This window comes from Microtus pennsylvanicus, chromosome 18 (assembly GCF_037038515.1).
Source record: "Microtus pennsylvanicus isolate mMicPen1 chromosome 18, mMicPen1.hap1, whole genome shotgun sequence".
NCBI lineage: Eukaryota > Metazoa > Chordata > Mammalia > Rodentia > Cricetidae > Microtus > Microtus pennsylvanicus.
Genome location: NC_134596.1, coordinates 5,428,812 through 5,449,052, shown reverse-complemented (window position 1 = coordinate 5,449,052; position 20,241 = coordinate 5,428,812). Strand labels below are relative to the sequence as shown.

At 43.1% G+C, this 20,241-nt stretch overlaps 1 protein-coding gene across 1 annotated transcript; it reads left to right on the top strand.

The window, feature by feature from the left end:
• The first annotated feature begins 2,847 nt into the window (after positions 1-2,847).
• LOC142837850 (STAM-binding protein-like) lies at positions 2,848-18,311 on the top strand. Its single transcript, XM_075953216.1, has 11 exons — positions 2,848-2,901; positions 3,116-3,259; positions 5,651-5,865; positions 7,787-7,865; positions 8,120-8,212; positions 8,625-8,826; positions 11,947-12,071; positions 12,788-12,925; positions 15,772-15,884; positions 16,779-16,917; positions 18,255-18,311. The coding sequence occupies exons 1-11, from the start codon at positions 2,848-2,850 to the stop codon at positions 18,309-18,311; spliced, it is 1,359 nt and encodes a 452-aa protein (XP_075809331.1).
• The last annotated feature ends 1,930 nt before the right edge of the window (positions 18,312-20,241 follow it).

Genomic DNA, 20,241 nt, shown 5'->3' with positions numbered 1-20,241 from the left:
TTTTGTTTTTGGTTTTTTTTTTGTTTTTGTTTCTGTTTTTCTTTTTTTCTTCTTTCTTCCTTCCTTCCTTTCTTCCTTCCTCCCTCCCTCCCTTTCTCCCTCCCTCCGTCCCTCCCTCCCTCCCTCCCTCCCTCTCTCTCTCTCTCTGTCTTTCTTTCTTTCTTTCTTTCTTTCTTTCTTTCTTTCTTTCTTTCTTTCTTTCTTTCTTTTTTGGTTCCTGACTTGAAGATGTCAGGTAGGAAAAGAAACTTTAATGCTTGTTTAATTGGAAAGCTCCCTAAATTGTAAAGCATCAAAATCATGTGAGATAAAGGGGAAAGTGCTGAGTACCAAGCTGGTGCCCTAACTATGGGCTTAGTTCTGACATCTCCTAGGACTGTGAATTTGGACAGAGCATTTTCCCCGCCCTCTCACTACATGTGTCTTCACTTTCCTTGTTGAGAGAACAGGCTGACAGGGTTCAGGGCTCTCTGAGGGATTGAGTCTTTAGGAACACAGGTAGAGAAGGAAACCAGAGAGTCCTGGGAGTGTTTCAGCTGAATGAGAGACAGAGAGAGACAGAGAGAGAGACAGAGAGACAGAGACAGAGAGACAGAGAGACAGAGACAGAGAGAGACAGAGACAGACACAGAGACAGACAGACACACACACACACACAGAGAGAGAGAGAGAGAGAGAGAGAGAGAGAGAGAGAGAGAGAGAGGAGAGAGAGAGAGGGAGAGACAGAGAGAGAGCTGGGTATGTAGACAATGTGACTAAGGGCCATGATTCCTCCTTCCACATATTTTCCACAATAGTACTTCACAGTTGGTGCTGTTCAACAGCAGTGTTCAGATATGAGCGGACTCAAGAATATAACTGCGCTGTTCAATCAAGCTGAGATTGGCTGAACTTTTCTGGCGCGGCAAATGTCCCTTTTCTGATGCTGCACTAGTGTCTTCCCTGAAGCTTTTGGAGGACAGGAAAGTTTTCTTTTGCTGATAGGCACGGCTGTTTGTGACACTCAAAGGTATAGAAGCAGACGTGATTTCTGTGACACCTGCACACGGTACAATGACAGGCACCTTCCTGATGAAGGAGGTCATACCCCAATTTTGGTGCATTTTACACATAACCACACAACCCTGACACACAGTCCACACAAACTCCTAAAATGAATAGAAAGGGTGTGGTGACAATTCCCTGTAATCTCAACCCTTGGGAGCCAGAGGCAGAAGAATCAAGGCAACTGGGCCAGGCTCTAGCTGCATAGAGATGTAGATGGTAGTCTGGTTATAGAAGACCATTTCTGAAGAAATAAAATAAAACCAACCGGTTTTTAAAAATTAATATCGCCAATGTTTAGTGTCTTCTGATTAAAGAGAACTAGAGAAGATGTAGGAGCACAGGGCAGGAAGGAGGCTGAAGGTCTTGGAAAACCTAGTTTGAGCTGTTTAAAAAGGAACAGGCCATGTGGACCTGCAGACAGTCAAGAAAATAGAATTATGCAGCAGAGGGGGAGAAAATAGAAGGATGGAAGGAAGGGAGAGCATGGAACACGGAGGTGTTACCCATGGCAACACAGAAACTGGAGCCTGAATGCTGAAGGGGTCAAAGGACTTTATAGAAAACTAAATTATAGGTGACACCAAGTAGAAAATACTCAGCACATGGCAAGCAGGTGGAGTTACTGAACACGCAGGTGAATAGACCAGGAGGTACACTGAGGCACACGGGGTGTGGCTAGGATTACAGCTCATCAGGAAAGACACCATTGGTTTCCTCTCCTGATCCTTGAACACTGGTGACCCTTAACAATTTTGAAAATGAGCATTCTATAAACATATTGTACTAACAGTTCTGAGTGTCTGGGCTCATGGGTGGAATCTCAGCACCTAGGTGGCTGAAGCTGGGGGATTGGAGGTGGTTCATGGCAATTCTAGGATGTGTTGTGAATTACTAGCCATCTTAGGCCACAAAGTCAAAATTATCCCTGAAACAAAAAGTGAAATTCTTTCTGCACACTCACTACTTGCTGGAATATAAAGGGTAGAGAGACAATGCAGGGTCCTTCTTTTCTCTGATCTCTACAGAACACAACGGTTGTAGGAAGTGTGGTGGACCCTGTGTCCCTTCCGATCAGCTTTCAAGCTAAAGCTGCTTGCTCCATTAAAGTAATTTTCTTCACTAGACACAGTACAGACTTGCAGAGTGTAAAGAACTATAGAGCTACAAATTAAAAATAGGAACCCAACAAAACTCTAATTTATCAGGTTTTTTTTTCAGCAAGTCTTGGGTAGGGTACCAGTGTAGCTTTATGATATCATTCTACTTCTAAGCCAATCAGTACCTGAATGGCCTTGGGTCCTTATGATGCAACAAACTTAATTTTTTCCAGATCCAGTATCTCTGATCCTGGGCATGCATGTGACTTTTTGTTGTTTGTTTCTGAAACCAATCAGTGTTGTTGTCTCTTTACTTGATTCTTATAAATGTGTTCATATCGTCCTCCCAACCATGTCTGGTAAGGAAAGAAATTTCAATATAACTTTCAATCAATACTTTCATTCATTCTGAGAAGTCCAGACAGTGTAGAAGCATGGGCAGATTACTGGATTACTGAACTGGTGGCCTAACTATAATCTTGGCCCTCACATATCTGGGATTATAATTCAGGGATGAGAATTTGCTCTGTCACTGAATGGATCTTCACATTTCACAGTGGAATAACTGACAGACTGGACTCTAGTCTCACTGCTGTATTGCTTCTGAGCACAGTGTAAAGAAAGTGCCAGGGAAGTTTTGCTGAGGGTTTTTCACAGAGGTGGAGAAAGCCTGGGTGTGCAGACAGGCAGGCTCAGAGTCACGATGACCCAGTGCAGCAGCGCGCCTCCACTCAATTTTCCACATCAGAACTTCCAAGTTAGTGCTGTTGAACAGCATTGTTGGCATGTGAGTGGAGCCGGTGGCCACATCTGCCACTCCTGCATGAGCAGGGAACCTTGGCTTATCTGGCTGGATAGGCATTTGTGTCTTACTCAGGGACCAGTGAGCAACCTTCGTGGATCGGTGGATTACACTGAGGATGGACCTTCCAGAGAGAGAACTGAGTCTGTGTTCCGTTTTTATGGCACAGGAGCGACCGTGTTCCCTGCTGCGATCCTCCAAACACTCTCTAAAAGTAGCATCAGTGTCGGGACTGCTTGTTCAGGTGTCCCCTAAGCGCTTGGGAGCTGAGGTAGCTGAGTCACCCTTGTTCATGTCCAGCAACATCTGTGGCGTAATGTGCTCCTGGAGAGTACATCCTAGAAAGTAAAACCCCGTCCAGCTTTAAAGAAATATTTCTTCAAGTTGAAATTCATTGTAATCTTTTTCCAATGTGGTCAAAATTGATTACTTGGAAAATTTATACAACATACCCAGTCCTACTATCTTCCGAATCCTCCTAGATCCATCTTTGTAGCCATTCAAAAGAGAAAAAGTAAAAGAGTGTACCAGGTCAAATTTGTATTGTTCCTATACTCTTTGGAGCATGGTTAAAGTCTCACTGGCCAGTCCTTTAAAGATAACTGAGTCCTCCATGACCAGCAGCCACCCCTTCTGCTACAACCATCAAGTGTGAAGAGCTACAGTCAGCATCCTTATCACAGTTTAAGGACTCTCTTTATTCCCTTCTATCTAGACTGTTTCCTTTTTTCATGGTGGGGGAGAGAAAAGGCTTCTGTGACATGTTTCACATTCTCAATTATGAGTCTGAATTTGCAGATACCAGTGCAATGGCAGCTCCCTTGCCCATCACAGCCACTGACAGTACCGATCATTGACTTCCACATGGTTTCCGGTGATGGCATGGACCACGGACACCAATATAACCTCCAGATTCAGCACGGTCCATGGAGGTCTTTTGAAAAGGCCTCATCGAGAACATGAACCCTTCCTCTTCTCCATTAGTGTGAGCTTCAGCAGCTCTAGTTTCGCTTCTCTCTGATGCTTCCTGAAACTCTGCTCAGCCGTTTTTTTCCCTCAGGTTAATGAGAACACTTTCACAGTGATCTTCCTATAATACCTGTCCTTTCTAGTTGATTCTGAGATACTGTGTTCTCCCAGACTCATCTTCTGTTGCCTCCTCTCCCCTCTGAGCCGGCATGGGTCTCTCAGGCTCCTTGGAGCTGCTCTGTGCTTCTGAGGATGTCAGCAGCTACTGCTATCTTCAATTGATCACAATTGTAAATTCTTAGAAAAAATTTTTTTTTTTTTTTTTTTTTTGGTTTTTCGAGACAGGGTTTCTCTGTGGCTTTGGAGCCTGTCCTGGCACTAGCTCTTGTAGACCAGGCTGGTCTCGAACTCACAGAGATCCGCCTGCCTCTGCCTCCCAAGTGCTGGGATTAAAGGCGTGCGCCACCACCGCCCGGCTAGAAAAAATTTTTTGATTCAATCCCAGTTTTTCAAAATCCAGCTTATCACCACAAACTCATCACCTGAATTACAGGATTAAAAGCCTGTATCTCCATGGCCATAGTGATCATTAGTTTGGCAATACATTAATTAACATGAATTAACCTTGATTATGAGAGAAAGAAAGGTCTTGCTTTTCTAACTACTTGTATATCTGGTTACAGGTGATATTTTGAAACCCTGGCTCACAGACCAACAATGTTGTCCAGGTATTACAGGACCTTTCTCTGCTAAAGCCCCAAATAAGGTAAGTCTCATTGCTGATGAAGAGCAGGGTCAATCATATATTACGAATTTAAAGGCCTGGAGCCTTTTTCTGTGTTTGAACTGGTGAACCTCATTTATTTCCTCATTTATTTCCTCCCTAGTTTTCAGGTCTCACGTTTTCCATATGTTAGTGGTGGGATCACAGAAAACAGGTCAATACTGTGAGCAGTTTGTCTTTAGAATGCATTGCACTTCTGCTCTCAAACACCCTGACACTTAGAAAGCATTCAAGGCAGGCTTTCTTTCCTTTCTTCTCACTTTTCTTCCTGAAAACCTCAATACCAGGAACGGAGTTTTCCTGCTTCACTGTCACTAAAATGCTCTTGAAGACTTGAGCACCATGGGTACTGATTACATTACTGAGGGAACCCATCACAAATCCTTTTGCTTCTAGCTGGGATTTGCACGGTGGAAGGCGTGCGTAGGGCTTCCTCCAATTTCGGGTGTTCCCGAATTGCCTTGGTGATATCAGAAGGAGCCCATGTGGTAACTGATGGGTTAAAGCTTATGCACAAGCCTCTGATGTGTGCACAACCACTCCTAGCTATGCAAAGTCTTCCAGTGCTAATCTCAATAGCCTGTTTGTAGATTCTGTCCCTTAAGTAAAATGCTATGTAAGTTCTTCTTCACATTGGATCAAGAGACAGAGATATCCATCCGTAGTACCTACTCTATCACATTACTACCATGGCAAGGGGATCCTAGTCTTGATTTGTTCGCTAGAGTTTTTGAGGTGAGTCACCATGTGTGGTGTTTTATTTGCTCTAATTTCTCTAGTGAGAGGTTTCTAACACACACAAAGTGTGTGTGTGTGTGTGTGTGTGTGTGTGTGTGTGTGTGTGTGTGTGTGTGTGTGTTCCAGACTGCTAGGATGACAGAATGGCTGGCTGGATGACAAGATGGCAGGAGATGCGATTTGATGTTCCCCATTTTCTCTTTTCTGTCTCAGAACCGTAGTACCATCGGCACACATGATGATACAACTCTCCCACCTCGAGAGAGGTTTCAGATTTTAAGTGTTTTGGGACAAAACGTTGAGATAAGTAAAAATCTGCCCCTGCTCTCATATGTCCACCTGAAGAAAAACATCTTACAGATGGCAGAAGACTACGAGAAGCAGGGGCTCGCACAAGAAGCATTTATAACGTATCACAAATTTTTAACGTGAGAACCTGCAGCTTTTATCTCCTTTTCTGTGGCTGATCCCTCCATCCCCCTGTTCTCCTTTTCATGCTTCTCAGCCTTGATTACCTTATGGAATTTGACAAAGACAATATTTATTCAGAGTTTTGGCAGCTCACACACATGCTTTTCCTTGCTATTCAAAGAGGCGAGGACCAAAGTTGTTGGTATCACCAAAAAGGGACTTCATGAGTAGTTCTTGAGCTTGTCCCCACATGGTGCATATTTTAGACAAAAGAGATGGCAGGTAAACAGACATGTCTGCATTGCTGGGTCTTTTGATTGCTTTGTCTCCACCCAGGCGTCCATTCACATGCTTACTGCTGTGTCTAGCAGAGCCCAGGTTTCTCTGCTCACCATCCTGTAGCCTATTGGTTGGTATAGGAAGAGATTAGCCTATCCTGTAGCTAAACCATCACCAGAGGGCCGTGGACTACCTGGGGTCATTGTGGCTCAACACAGTCCCTATGCTGTTCATCATAATTTGGTAGGCAGAATAACTACAAGATTACAGAACTCTCACCAGGGAATAGCTCCTATATCCTCAATGACAAAATCTTTCTGTGTATGAGGAAGGAAAAGACAGTGAGGGTCTCACCAGTCATCTCTAGTTTGAGTTTTGTGAAACAGAACCAAAGGAGACAAAGGCATGTGACCCTAAGGAGCTCAGGCACCAAGGAGGAGCTCCTGGGCATGACTTCATTGATGTTCTGAAGACTCTGTGTGCTGACGAGGCACATCACCTCCTGGTCCACAGAGGAAGAGAAAGCTCAGGGTTAGAGTTGAGCTCAGGTACCAAGGAGGAGCTCCTGGACATGACTTCATTGATGTTCTGAAGACTCTGTGTGCTGAGTAGGCACATCACCTTCTTGGTCCATAGAGGAAGAGAAAGCTCAGGGTTAGAGTTGAGCTCAGGTACCACAGTTTGCAATTCTCGGGTTGTGCCACTTCTAGAACAAGGGTTCATTTTGGTTTCCATTGTTGGTGTTCTGTAAGTTGGAGGCAATCCCTTGAGATCACAGTAAATATCATTCTCATATTCTCTTATTTCTACAGAAAAATAACTCTTGTCAAGGCAATCATGTGTTCTCTCAAACATCAGTTTATCACACTCAGTATTCGATAACACCCTCCACTCAAGAATCTTTACTGGTTTTGAACTGACCTGAGTATTGAAGCAGATTAGCTAACCTACTCAACACTGGGTGGAGAATCACACTGGGTTCCACAGCATAGCTCACCCTAGCTCTGAGCACCATTATCTCCTGTCCTTACCTAATGCTCTCTGAGGTGAGACTATGTCCTGAAGGAAACAATACACTAAGGTATCATATGAGCAAAGATCCATGTTGTTATTAGGAGTAGAAAAAATAGACAACTGTTTCCTGTTTTGAACTTCTGGAGAATGGTCTGTTTTCTCAGGGTTCTGTGAGTCCACTAAGTCTATCTGCTGCCTTCTGAGTGCTGGGATAACAAGCACACACCGTGTCAATTTAGCTATACTTCTTGATAACTTATGTTTGTGGAACATCCCTGTCGGCAGAACAGTGGGGACCTTTCTCTCTCCGGGCCCTGGGAGGGAAAGGGATGCGGGGCTTCAGGGTGGGCCCCTTCTCGCTCACTTCAGGGTGGGCCCCTTCTCGCTCACTTCAGGGTGGGCCCCTTCTCGCTCACTTCAGGGTGGGCCCCTCTCGCTCACTTCAGGGTGGGCCCCTTCTCGCTCACTTCAGGGTGGGCCCCTTCTCGCTCACTTCAGGGTGGGCCCCTTCTCGCTCACTTCAGGGTGGGCCCCTTCTCGCTCACTTCAGGGTGGGCCCCTTCTCGCTCACTTCAGGGTGGGCCCCTTCTCGCTCCCTTCTGGAACTCTTCTGTACATCTTAGTCACTGTGTTTTACTCTTTTAGACTTTTTGTGGAGAAACTAAGAAAAGGCCCAGAATACAACAACATCCTTTCACAAAGACAAAAATCAAAAATCAAAAAGGTAGGTCTTCATTGTCTATATGGCTGATCTAAAATCTCCAGAGCAGTAAGGACTTAGAGAACATGGACAGATCCTGACCTTGGGTGGGAGGAGAGCAGATACTGCCTCAGCATAGCAGTACAGGGGTGAGGGATGACATGAGATGGGGAGCAAGTCCTGCACAAGGCACCCCTGCCTCTCCCCACTTGTTTCCTTTCCCTCTTTTCTGACAGTAGAACTGTTTGAATTCACCATTATGGTTTTTTTTATTGCAGTGTATAAATAAGGCATTTGAAAAAGCTGAGACCCTGAAGATCAAAATACTAGAACGTTATGGCAGGGAATATGAAGAGTACCTGGAAGATAAGGTCAGTGTGTGAGCATGAAGACAGGTGGTTTTTGAGTCACCAAGTCAGCCTGTGTTGTATTCTTTCGGTGGAGTCTGTAGTCTAATGACTAGGACCAAAGCCAACATATATGCGCTCATGTGCGCGCACGCACACACACACACACACACACACACACACACACACACACACACGTGCAAAGTACAGTAGGGTACTGAGAGTATTGAGATCTAGTTGTTACTTAAGACAACTATACAGCAACTGGGTAAAGTGATGGTGGTATTTTTCATTAGTACCAGATTCATAAAGCATCACATGCACCCTATGTTGAGACGTCAGATTGAATACAAATACACCTTTTGATCTCTTTGTTGACAAGGCTTTTTCTTATGAGATTTGAAGTATTAGCCTAAACCTGTTTCTCTTTCTATAGAAAAAAAGACAAGAAGTGGAAAAGAACAAGGCCTTCTTGGAGGATATCAGAAGTATCCTTAAAGATTCCACAGAATTAACCAATCAGAGTTCTCCTCAGACAGCAGTGGTGTATGACTCACAGGGAGCTTTTACAGAGACTGTCTGCGCCACATCAAAGTCTGGACCTCCTTGTGCAGAGTCTAAGGAGGAGAAAAGCCCCAGTAAGTCACCACAGGCTCATGACTCCACAAAGCCTTGTGAATAAGCCAGTGCACTTGTATCAGCCACACAAATTTAAAAGTGCTTCAACCCTTTTCCATTTCCTCCTCCTTTGGTGTCCATGGATTCACTTTGCTGTGTTAACAGAACCTTGCGTGATGAGTGTTGTCTCTTTCCTTCCTGCCCCCCTCTCCGACTGTCTTGGAAAAATAGGCTTTAGCTTATTTTAAGCCAGATTAGTTTCCTCAGAATTTGTTGGAATTAAGATGTTCATCTTTGCAGAGCTCTTTAGAGATTTGAAGCAGCAGTTTAAGAAAATACTGAACCAAGTTTCTTGAGTTCTTTTTATATTTTGGGAGATCAGTCCTCTGTCCACTGTGGGGTTGGTGAAGAGCTTTTCCCAATCTACTTATGGATCTACTTACATTTTCCTAGATGTTGGTATCAAGTTATGTCAGCACCATTTGTTGAATATGTTTTCTTTTCTCCTTTAAATTCAGTTATAAATGGGGTACAGAGCTAAACAGAGAACTCTCAGTAGATGAATCTCAAATGGCCGAAAGACACTTAAAAATGTTCAACATCCTTAGCCATCAGAAAACTGCAACTCAAAACACTCCGAGGTTCAATCTTCCATATGTAAGAATGGTCAAGATCCAAAACACTGATGACAGCATATGTTGGAAAGGATCTGGTGTAACTGAAACACTCTTCCATTGCTTGTGGAAGTTCAAACTTGTGTAGCCGCTTTTTAAATCAGTATGGTGATGTCTCAAAAAAATAGGAAACAATCTACCCCAAAACTCAACAATACCACTATTGGGTACATACCCAAAGGATGCTAAACATACCACAAGGACATGTGCTCAACTATATTCATAGAAGCACTATTTGTAATATCCAGAACCTGAAAACAACCTAGATGCCCCTCAACTACAGAATGGATAAAGAAAATGTGGTACATTTACACAGTGGAGTACTACATAGCGTTAAAAAGTAAAGACATCTTGAAATTTGCAGACAAATGCAAGGATCGAGAAAAACACACATTGAGAGATGTAACCCAGACCCAGAAAGACAAATACAGTATGTACTAATTCATAAATGGCTTCTCTATATAAATCAAATAAAAACAAATCTACAGTCCTAAATCCTGGATAACCAACAAACAAAGAATACACTAAGACAGATATACATGGATCTATATAGGAAGGAGAAAATTATAAGGACTCGTGAGTAAATTGGGAGTGTGGGGGTCATGGGACAGGTTAGAAGGGGATGGGGATAAAAAGGGGAGCAGAGAAAAATGTGTAGCTCAATAAAGAAAATACTATACCATCTCCCGTGATAAGGAATATGCTAGCACCATCACTTTTTGAAAGTCGGGCTCACAGATATTCTTATGGTGTAATGTAGAGATGTGAGGGTAAAGAATTTCAGTTGCATGAGATTGTTTTCAGCATTTGGCAGACACTCATAGGAAAATCTCAAATAGCACCATGGAGATAGTGACTCTATTCATAAATGGCTAGTGTGACAGCGTTAGGACCTGAGCCGGAATCTCCAGATAGCATGTGACAACAGGGTACAGCTGGCCACCTCTACATTCATCTCTTCAGGTGAGATTGGTTGGGGAGGCAGGAGAAGACCTGTTTTCTCAAAGCACAGCTAGCTGTGCAGACACAGAGGCACAGAAAAGATTCTATTGGACTAAAAATGGCCAGGGAAGGCCAGCACTCCAGACCGTTACACACATCTGTAGATGTGCTGAAGCACCTGTGCATTCTGGCTCACACATGAATGAGCACACTCTGTAGAATACACCCAGATCATGGACATACACAGTTCATAAGTTAAAAGGGGAAATCTGCAAAATTGCAGAGAAAAATTATCAAATATTTCAGTTCATTGATTTTATTTTGCTTTTTTTTCTTTTTATTTTTTGTTATTTGTATCATCTGGCTTTATAGCCTGAATAGGCCTGACTCGAGGTCTTGATTCTTCAGCAATCAAATGCTGAAATTTCAAGTTTGCATCACCAGGGCTGGCTTTTCTGAAGTGTCTCTCAATTAGACACTGGTGAGAGAGTCAGCTTTCCCCAGCTGTGAGCCTACACAGTGAAGAGTACACATTTCCAGATGCAGGTAAGAGAGTCAGGCTTGGCCAGCCTTGAGCCTTTGCACTCGGCAATCTACACATCTGCACAGTATATGGAAGGAGCAGGAGGAGGCTCTTCAGTTCCTATTGGACTGGGAGAAACAATCAGGAAAGGATTAACTGGTCCCAGCTAAATCGACAACCTGTCCCTGGAACTTTACTGGGGTCAGTGAACAATCTTCACTCAGTCTGGGGCTGTGACTTTTCTAGGTTTTATGTGCATATGGATGGCCCTGTAGGTCTAGGGTCTCAAGGGTCTCTCCCATCCCTACAACATTCCCTATTGTGACTGTCTATGGTCGTATGACCTTGAGAAAGTCTCTGTGTATCCACTTAAAATTTGATGGGTAAAATAGTCTACACAACTGAGCATGCCCACAACAGGATTTCCTCAAGGTGGAAGTTCTGGATACTAGAAGTTTGGCTCAGTCTATGTCTGGCACAGACCATGGAAGCAACTTTAGGGGAGACTCATGCTCAAGAGCAGTGAGTATGCAGGGAAACAATAGTCCACACCTGAGAGTACAGATTCTAGCAGAACTGGATGTCTGAATCATGGATTAAGAAGGTGCGTCTATTCCAGAAGAGACACAATGGAAGTTTCCCTCTTTTCTGTCTGTCCTCTTTAGCTCCCAGATGGCTCCATGTTACAAACCTGAGTTAAGAGTGGACTTTTCCCACTGAGTATGCGACCCACATAAAAATTTCTATATGATCAACTCACCAGAAATATGTTGTTCCATCCTCTCAAGCAGACAGTGAAGTTCATGCATATGGCTCCCATATAGCTGTGTGAAGTGCTTAGAGAAGATCCTCCATGCCTGCTTTATGGCCTACTCATGGGGAGGGAGGCTCCTGGAGAGAATCTCAATTATATTGTTTTTTATCTCCAGGCTGCCAGGACTAGCTCTGTTCGGGGATATTAGGTCCTATAACCTCAGACTTCTCTCTCTTTTGCATTACAGTTCAGAACACCAAAGGCCTCCTTCCTGTGGTCCTTCCCAAGGACCTGTGTCAAAACTTCCTCCGTTCAGCATGGGAGAACACCAAAAGAAAGAGAGAAACATGTGGAGTGCTATGCGGCAAACTGGTAAAGATATGAGAACTCATTCCTGACATGAGACTCTTTTTTTCTACCTAGGATTATATCCAGGAACTGTGTCCATACACATCACTCCACAGAGGAAACCTTGGGTGACTGGGCCTGGCCATCTTGAATTTGATGACTTTGTATTTGGTTACTTTTCAGTCTCTTGAATTAAACAATTGGCTTCAACAGTGTAGTTAGGAATTTCCATTCTACCGGTGGTTAATGCCTATAATCCCAGTCATTTGCAAACTGGGGGTGGAGGCTTCCAACAATTTCAAACCAAGCTCACATACAGAGTGAGACACAAGTAAAAGCAGGCAGGCTGCAGGCAGGAAGGCAGACATGAAGCACGGAGACATGCAAATTGACTAATTCTACAAGGAGGAAAACTCAGTTCCTTCTGTGGCCTGGTCTGTGCCCTTACTGTGTGGTAAGCCTTGGAATATACATTAAATACCTTAAGATTTCTGAGGAGGTCTACTGGCTGCTTCAGGAAAGACCCTAGGCCCAGGTTGTGCTAAGAGGGATGTTCCAGGTTCAAATCATTACCTGTGTTTTTAAACAGTACCCCAGCGAAGCACTGGAGCAGTCTAGGTGATGAGAGCCTGAGGTGAGGGAGGAGGCTGAGAGTCATTCACTGGGGTGGGGGCTTCACTTCCTTGTATTATGAGAAAGGGGGATTGACAGTGCCAGAACAAATTGTTTTCTTTCTGCAGGTAAATGACAAGTACATCATTTCCCATATCATTATTCCCATGCAAAACGGAGGACCTGACTATTGCCAAGCCGAGAACGAAGAAGAGATTTTATTCCTAGAAGAAGAACTTGGTCTAATAACGCTAGGTTGGATCCATGTAAGCAAATTGACCTCCGTGTTGGCCTCTTCTCACTGGGCTGCCTGCATCCTTCTGTGCACAGAGTCAGTCCATGCCAGATCATCCCGCTCTGAGCACATGCAGTCACTAGTGTTCCAGGGTTGAGGCAACGGTGCATTTCCTGGTGCATTTCTAGCTTTTCTAATTCTGTCTCTTACTCAAAGTAATTCTTCAAAGTTCCAATTCCTTGTGAGTAGGGGGAGAATGGTAGCTTCCCTAGGATGTAAGAGAACATGGTGTAGAGACCATGTACCTAAAGCCGTATGAATGGAAGTCTTTTAATTAAGTCAAGAGAATTCTTTCTAATGATTGAATGTTGATGCTATGAAGAAACACTTGCTTTGTGAACACCCAAAGAGCTTCTTTATTCAGGGTCTGCAAGTAGTTGGAAAAGATGTATAGGCTTGTGGCGATCATTAAGAAACAGTTTCTTCCCTAGAGAGTCCTTCCAAATGATTCCCTCATTGTCAGAACCTAAATTACATAAACAAGTAGTTTTTCTTGGAATGGGACAGGTGTAAGCCACGTTCAGGTGTTTATTTCTAGGTTTTGAAAGACCACAAGTACGTTTTCCCTCACAATTTGGGAAATTCTGATGTTGGAGACAGATTCCTGTGTCTTCATGCTTCAGTTGCATAAACCTTTACTGCTTTGCCTAACAATAATATGCCATGGCAGATGGAGATCTGCTCTTTGTGCCTGGACACAGTGGGGGATCACACAGAGAAGGAGCACCAGCTCCCATGGGGCAGAGTGCAGTCTGCCCTATTCTTCAGGAGGTAAACCCAGAGCACTGTGGGTTTCAGAGGAAGAGGAGTCTCATATGAGCTGATTTATGATGAATAATAAAGAGGGGCCAAATGACAGCTTCATGGGGGAGCATTGCTATGTCAGAGAGCAGCTTTGTTGGCTGGGATTTGTCATTGGTATCAGAAAAGGATAGCAGACTTTTGTTGGCATGACTCTTCAAAGCCATGCTCTCAATTGTCAGGTGTGCGCATGAGAACAGTGGTCCTTTTGAGGAAAGGGAGAGCTCTTTGGGTTATTTTCAGCAGAACAGTGATGTGACCAAAGCCAGAGTCCAGAAGCTAAATGAAGGAGTTTCAAGACTGGTTATAGGGGGAAAGTCAATTGATGTTTGGGAGCTGCTAATTTCCAATGATGATGAGAGGGTGATGGCCATGTATTCAGGAATGTGTGATTTCAGAGATCCAGGAGCTGAGGATTAGAGGGTGTATGGTCTGTGAGAAGGGAAGCTTAGGGTTGGCTCACAGGGATGGCAGGGATCTCCTCATAAGCGTGAGTAGGGCATATAGAGAAAGCCTGACTTTGGAGGTGGGGTTCAGTCCTTTCAGTGTAATTTAAGGTACTTGTGAGATATCCAATCCATGAGACCGTTGAGAGAAGATGAAAGGTCATTCGCGGAAGCTAGGTGAAGACAGCAGAAGGAACTTGGTTGCTTCTAACTGGATTTGACTTATTAAACTTGGTAACTGGGGCGTGCTGCCTGCAAGAGAAGTGATTCGTGACAGCAGAGGAGAAGATCTAAGGAGGAGAGGAGGAACACATGTGGCTTGACAGAGCAACAAGTTTGCAGGAGAATGGATTATGGGGTTCTCAGAAGCCACACAGCAGGGACAGGGGTAGAAGAAATTCAGCATGTGACCCAGGGACAGGCTCCATTATGAAGAGGGTTCAGATCTTATGCTGGATCTGTAGCTCACTAAAGATGGTGGATAATGAGTTTTAAGCCATGGTGGCCAGTGACTGCAAGATTTAAAAAAAAAAAACATAGAAAGCTGGGTGTACTGGCAGTCCTGGAGTCAAAGAATTCAGGAGGATGAGACTATTGGATGAAAAACCATTGGTCAAAAAATCATGTGATAAATTTATTGCAATTGTGGATTCACTCTAGACCATCATATTGGTGCTCATTTCTAGGCCCTAGATATTAGGGTAAGAAAGAGTGATGAGGCCACTCTTTGCACATCTGGGTTAACTGAGTCTAGAGTCCTGGCTTGTATGGGAATTTGGAAATGGTTTGATCATGGTTCAGTTTTGTCTAGCTTTTTGTTCTTGATTTTGCTTTTTTCTTTGACTCTTTTTTAGTTTAACAATGCTTGATATTTTAAAGTATAGCTTAGTTGTAAGTGTGTATATGGGAAGAGTTTAGTTTAATGCCTCCTTGAGGAAACATATGTGCATATACCACTTAGAGAAGGAAAAAGGAAATTACTGGGCACCTGGTACAGCTTTCCAACTTGCTTTCTGTGAGATCGATCCACTCTTGCTCTATTTCTTCCACAGTTTCTTTCGCGTTCATCCCTGAAGTGTGCCTGCTTCCATACTATCAGTACTTCACCTTTGCTTCTATCTTGAAAGACAATGATTAGTTATGTGTCTTTTACATCTAATTTGCTTGAGTAACCATCTGCATGGTTCATCCCCACGCCGGCACGTATACGTATATGTGTTTACACCTGCTGAGCCAGTGAAGGTTGGAGGGGAGGGAAGGGAAGTGGGGTAAAGATAACACTGTGTGTACTGTACCACATCAGGTTGGGCTCCTTTTCAAATAAAGAGAAATCATACCATTCTCGGAGGTAGGATTTAAGGCAGGGAGCTTATAACCCAGAGAGACTGTTGAACTAATGCTTAAAGAAGTCCTGGGAACTCTTGGTGAAAATGGAGGCAGAATAGAGTATTTCCCTGGCAAGATTTGGGAAATCTTGTTGAGAGCTAGTTTTTGGAGCTCCTTTGGCTGCCTTCCTCAGTGGATCAGGGATGGTTCTCATTGTGAACTTTGATTTCTTTTGTCTTCTCAGACTCATCCCACCCAGCCAGCCTTCTTGTCAAGTGTGGACGTACACACACACTTTTGTTATCAACAGATGCTGCCAGAATCAATTGCAGTGGTGTGTTCACCCAAATACAAACAGTGAGTATGAAGGATTCTTGTCTGAAAGGTACATGAGCAAAATGTTCTATGGCACAGAACACTTTAAAAATTAAGTCATACCCAGAGTGTCTTAACTGATTGCTAGAAAAGCCTCCCTTTGAGGTGCACATTCTAATTAACACCAGCGGCTCTTAAAAGATATTGTACAACCACTGAAGTGTTTCTAAGACAACCCCTCAATAAGTGACTCCAACAGACAGAGAATGAAGAAAGTTCACATTGGACACTGCATACAAGTGTCATCTCTTACTGTCCCCTATGACATGGTAGTTCGAATTCCTCAGCAGAGCTAGTGATGGGAAAGCAATGCATCATCCTGCATTCTTTTGTAATAATTTTGTACCTTAAATGTTGTACCACAGGGACTAGTATTCCCTGGTTTGAGCACAGCCCCCATTTGTTCCTCACAACAATTGACCTAAACAGAAGTAACTTATTGCATGATTCTTCTTCCTGCCCATTTCTACTGTTGAGTCCCTTTGTATCCTTAGGGCAATGTTCAAGAATGGGATCAAGAGAGGGAGGTACACATAGAGGAGTATGAAGGAGAGGAAGGAGGAGGAGAAGAAAAATAGGAAAGGGGAGGTTAATTAGGACCACGACAAAAAGACAAAGTCTAACAGAACAACAATGAGAGTGGCTGTTGAGGAGGAGTTGTTCCACAACCTCTGCAAAGGACAAGGAGTTGTACAGGGAAGAGGAAAGAAAGGAGGAGAGGATGGAAGACGGGATTGAGAAGTGAAAGTGAAAGGAGAAAGGTCATGGAAAGGAAAGGAGAGAGATGAGGAAAGAAGAAAGAAAAGAGGAGAAGAAAGATGAAAATAAGAGAAAGGAAGGAGATTTGACTGTGATTTTGCTTTTTCTCATTTTCAGAACTGGAATTTTCACCCTGACTCCTTATGGATTGGAAGAAGTATCACTCTGTCCCCGGAGGGGGTTCCATTCCCATAGACATGACTCAGTCCTATTCAGTGTACGTATCTGCGTAGAAGAAATTGCGGCCACGTTCCCAGTCAGGACATAGAGCCAATAAGTTTATCTTCCTTTCTGAGCCTCATAGATGTTCAGCCTCATCACTCACCTTCCTAGAAATCCACAATAACTGTGTATCTAAGAAGCAGTGGGCAGTGGAAATAAGTTTTTCATATTTGCAACCTGGTCACTTACTGTCATTGATGTTGCAGACAGTCCTGCCCCCTTTTCCTAACATCTGGGGATACCAATACTACGTACTTTGCAGGTGGTTAAGATGATAAAGGAAGAAGAACTGAGGTGGTCTCTGGGGTATGAGTGTATGCTCAGTATGCCTGATGCCCTGGATTCCATCCCCAGTAACACGGGGTAAAGGAATAACCAGCAAATTATGGAATCCTTTAGCATATACAAGACCTACTCTATTTTAATTTTTATTCATAAACATCAGATACTGTTTCAGCTGATGATCTGAATCTCAAGGAAAAGCCATGTAAGATGTGTAAATTAAGCATATTCCCTTCTGGAGATTTGTAGGATTATCACATGCCTAGGGAGGTGGTTTCTTCTCTCAGGTTGTGTCCGTGATAAGATGATGTATGACCAGACCTTAGGATGTCAGATCAGACTCATATGAATGAGATTCTGTCACTTTACTTCACATTAGCCTGGAGTTATCTATTCACTTTGATTCAGAAGAAATGCAGCAACATAGTGGTAGGACCAGAACCCTGTCATATAAAATAGATAAGAGCCACGGAGATTCAAGGCAGGCTGAGATCCTGAGATCCAAGTGCTAATTCTAAGAGGTAGAACTCTGTGTATGTTTTATTTGTAACATAATAAATGCACATGTATAATTGTATTTAGTTTGCATCTTGCTCCCTATCCTAACATCAAACAAGATGTAATGAAATTTCAGCTGTTTGGTAAAACATGTATGTAATTCATTGGTTTTGTTTGTTTCTGTAACTTCGTTGTGTAGTCTTTTAAAATAGAGCCTGTGATTTTGATTCTGTGTCTCCATGGATTTGCACATTTGAGTTTAGTGCCTGTTTGGTTAGAAGAGGTTGTTAGCTTCTTACATCACAGACTCGTTGCTGGGGATGTTTCTTAGCTAGGAGTGTTCCTGTTTCAGACACTAGGTCCTGGACTCACTTCCCAGCACTACTGAAATCTATCTTGGTGGTGTTTGCCTATAATCCACGGAAGAGCTAGTGGCAGGAGAATAATTTCAGTACCTTTCTGAGTTACCTTGGTTATACATTCTAGCCTGGGTCACAATAGGCTCTCTTTTGGTATACTATAAACTTACACATTGTCTAAAAAACAGGAGTTTTCCAAGCCTTAACCACATCTCCTTTTCTTGAATTGCAGGACTGCAGTCACGTAATCATCCAGAAAAGCAATGTGACCATCACGGACTTGCGATGAGTGGAAACGTGTGTGTGTGTGTGTGTGTGTGTGTGTGTGTGTGTGTGTGTGTGTGTGTATGTATGTGTGTGTGCATGTGTGTATGTGTGTGTATATATGTATATATGTGTATATATGTTATGTGTTGTTTTCCTTTTGGCAACTTTATTTTTGTTATTTTTATTTAACTAAAATTTTTTATTTTGCATTCCAATGCCAGTTCCCCCTCCGACCCCTTCTCTAGCCTCTCTATCTCCTTACCCCATTCCCATCCATTCCCCAGAGGGTATAAGGCCTCCCCTGGGAAGCCACGAGTGCTTGTAATAACAAATTGAGGCAGGACCAAGCCCATCCCCCCTGAATCAGGGTCCAGAGCATCACATGTGAAATAAGGACTTCTGGAACAAAGCGAACCACCTCACCAGCCCCGGAAAAGAAGAGATGATGACGGCAGCTCTGTGGATTGTGTCAGAGTTGTCTAGTCTACATCACGACATAGACCTCGCCCCCTCCTCATGCTCGACAGCCCATCCAGATTGGCCAATCTGGTAACCATGTTGTCCAGATGAGCATCCTCCCGACTGACCACTATGGCCACCAAAGAGAACACAACACATCTCTAAACTATGACTGGCAAAGAGAGGGAACTCGGTTTACCTGAAAAACCTTTCTTTGAAGTTTGTAAAGTTTCCTAGATGTGATGACCTCAACACTGAAGCTAATGATTGCATCATTAAAATTGGTGTCCTGCATAAGAGATGTCCCAGTACAAAATCACCATCAGTGACAGACTGACAAAGACAGCAGACCATGAACTGTGTGGGGTGCGCATTCTCTGTTAAGGTTGGCCCTCTTGAGCAAAGCATCTCTCCAGAAAGCATTGTCGTTTCCCATAAATTTGACTAAAGGTTACATTTTATTTTAAAGTGTATTTTGAAACAGATTTGTATTTTTTTTAAAAAATGCTATTTCTTCTATTAAATTTTACTTGTGTAAATTTTACTCTTGGGTTTTCCTTCTGATCAAGTTAAATGAGAGTTGTGGTTGCCAGCAAATAGAATTAGCTAGGCACTGGTGGGCCTCATTGTGCTAGTTGCTTATTTTCCTTTATTTCGTTTTACTTTTTCTGTTTTTTTATTTTATTGTTACTGGATTTCAGTGTGAAGGAATGTCTTGTCTGAAATTCACTATATGTCCATGCTGACCTGAAACTTACAAAATTCACCTCCTTCTGCTTCCCAAAGTGTTGGGAGTAAAGACTTAATTGCTGTGATTATAAACTTTAAATATTATCATTTGAAATTGTCCTGTATGTCTATAACAAATCTTGATCATACTTAGTCCTTACCTTCCTCTCCCACAGTCCTCTAACCCCATCTGAAACTCCATTCTAAACCTGTCAGACTTGGTGTCCAGGGCCTTGTTTTATGAAGACAATTTGCCTATTCCATTTTCAATTATGAACAATCCATTGAGTGTAATCAACTTTTTTAATATGCATGTTTGTTGAATTCTGTTGGATCTTTGGCATCTTCCCATTCTCTACACCTCTAGAGAAAATGACTGCAACTTCCCTGAAAGGAGCTATCTATATACCTTGTCATAGAGAGGTGCAGCACTAGCCCCTATCCCATCCATTCTGGAATGCTGATGGGCTTTAGTGGAGATAAACACAAATGCTGGGCTTTCCTTAGTGCAATCGTCTTGTCCTTTACATAAGAGAGTTCAGAGTACTCTTCCCCAGCCTTCACCTCCTGAATTATTTCAATGTCATTTTATACTATGCCTTCTGAGTAGTGAGGTGTGTGTGTGTGCATGCGCATGAGTGCATCCGTGTGTGTGTGTGTGTGTGTGTTTGTCTATGTGATATAGATGTCTCATTTGTATCAAACACTCAACACATGTTCTCAACCCTGTGACTAGTAAGTGATTCTAAGCATTATCCATCTCT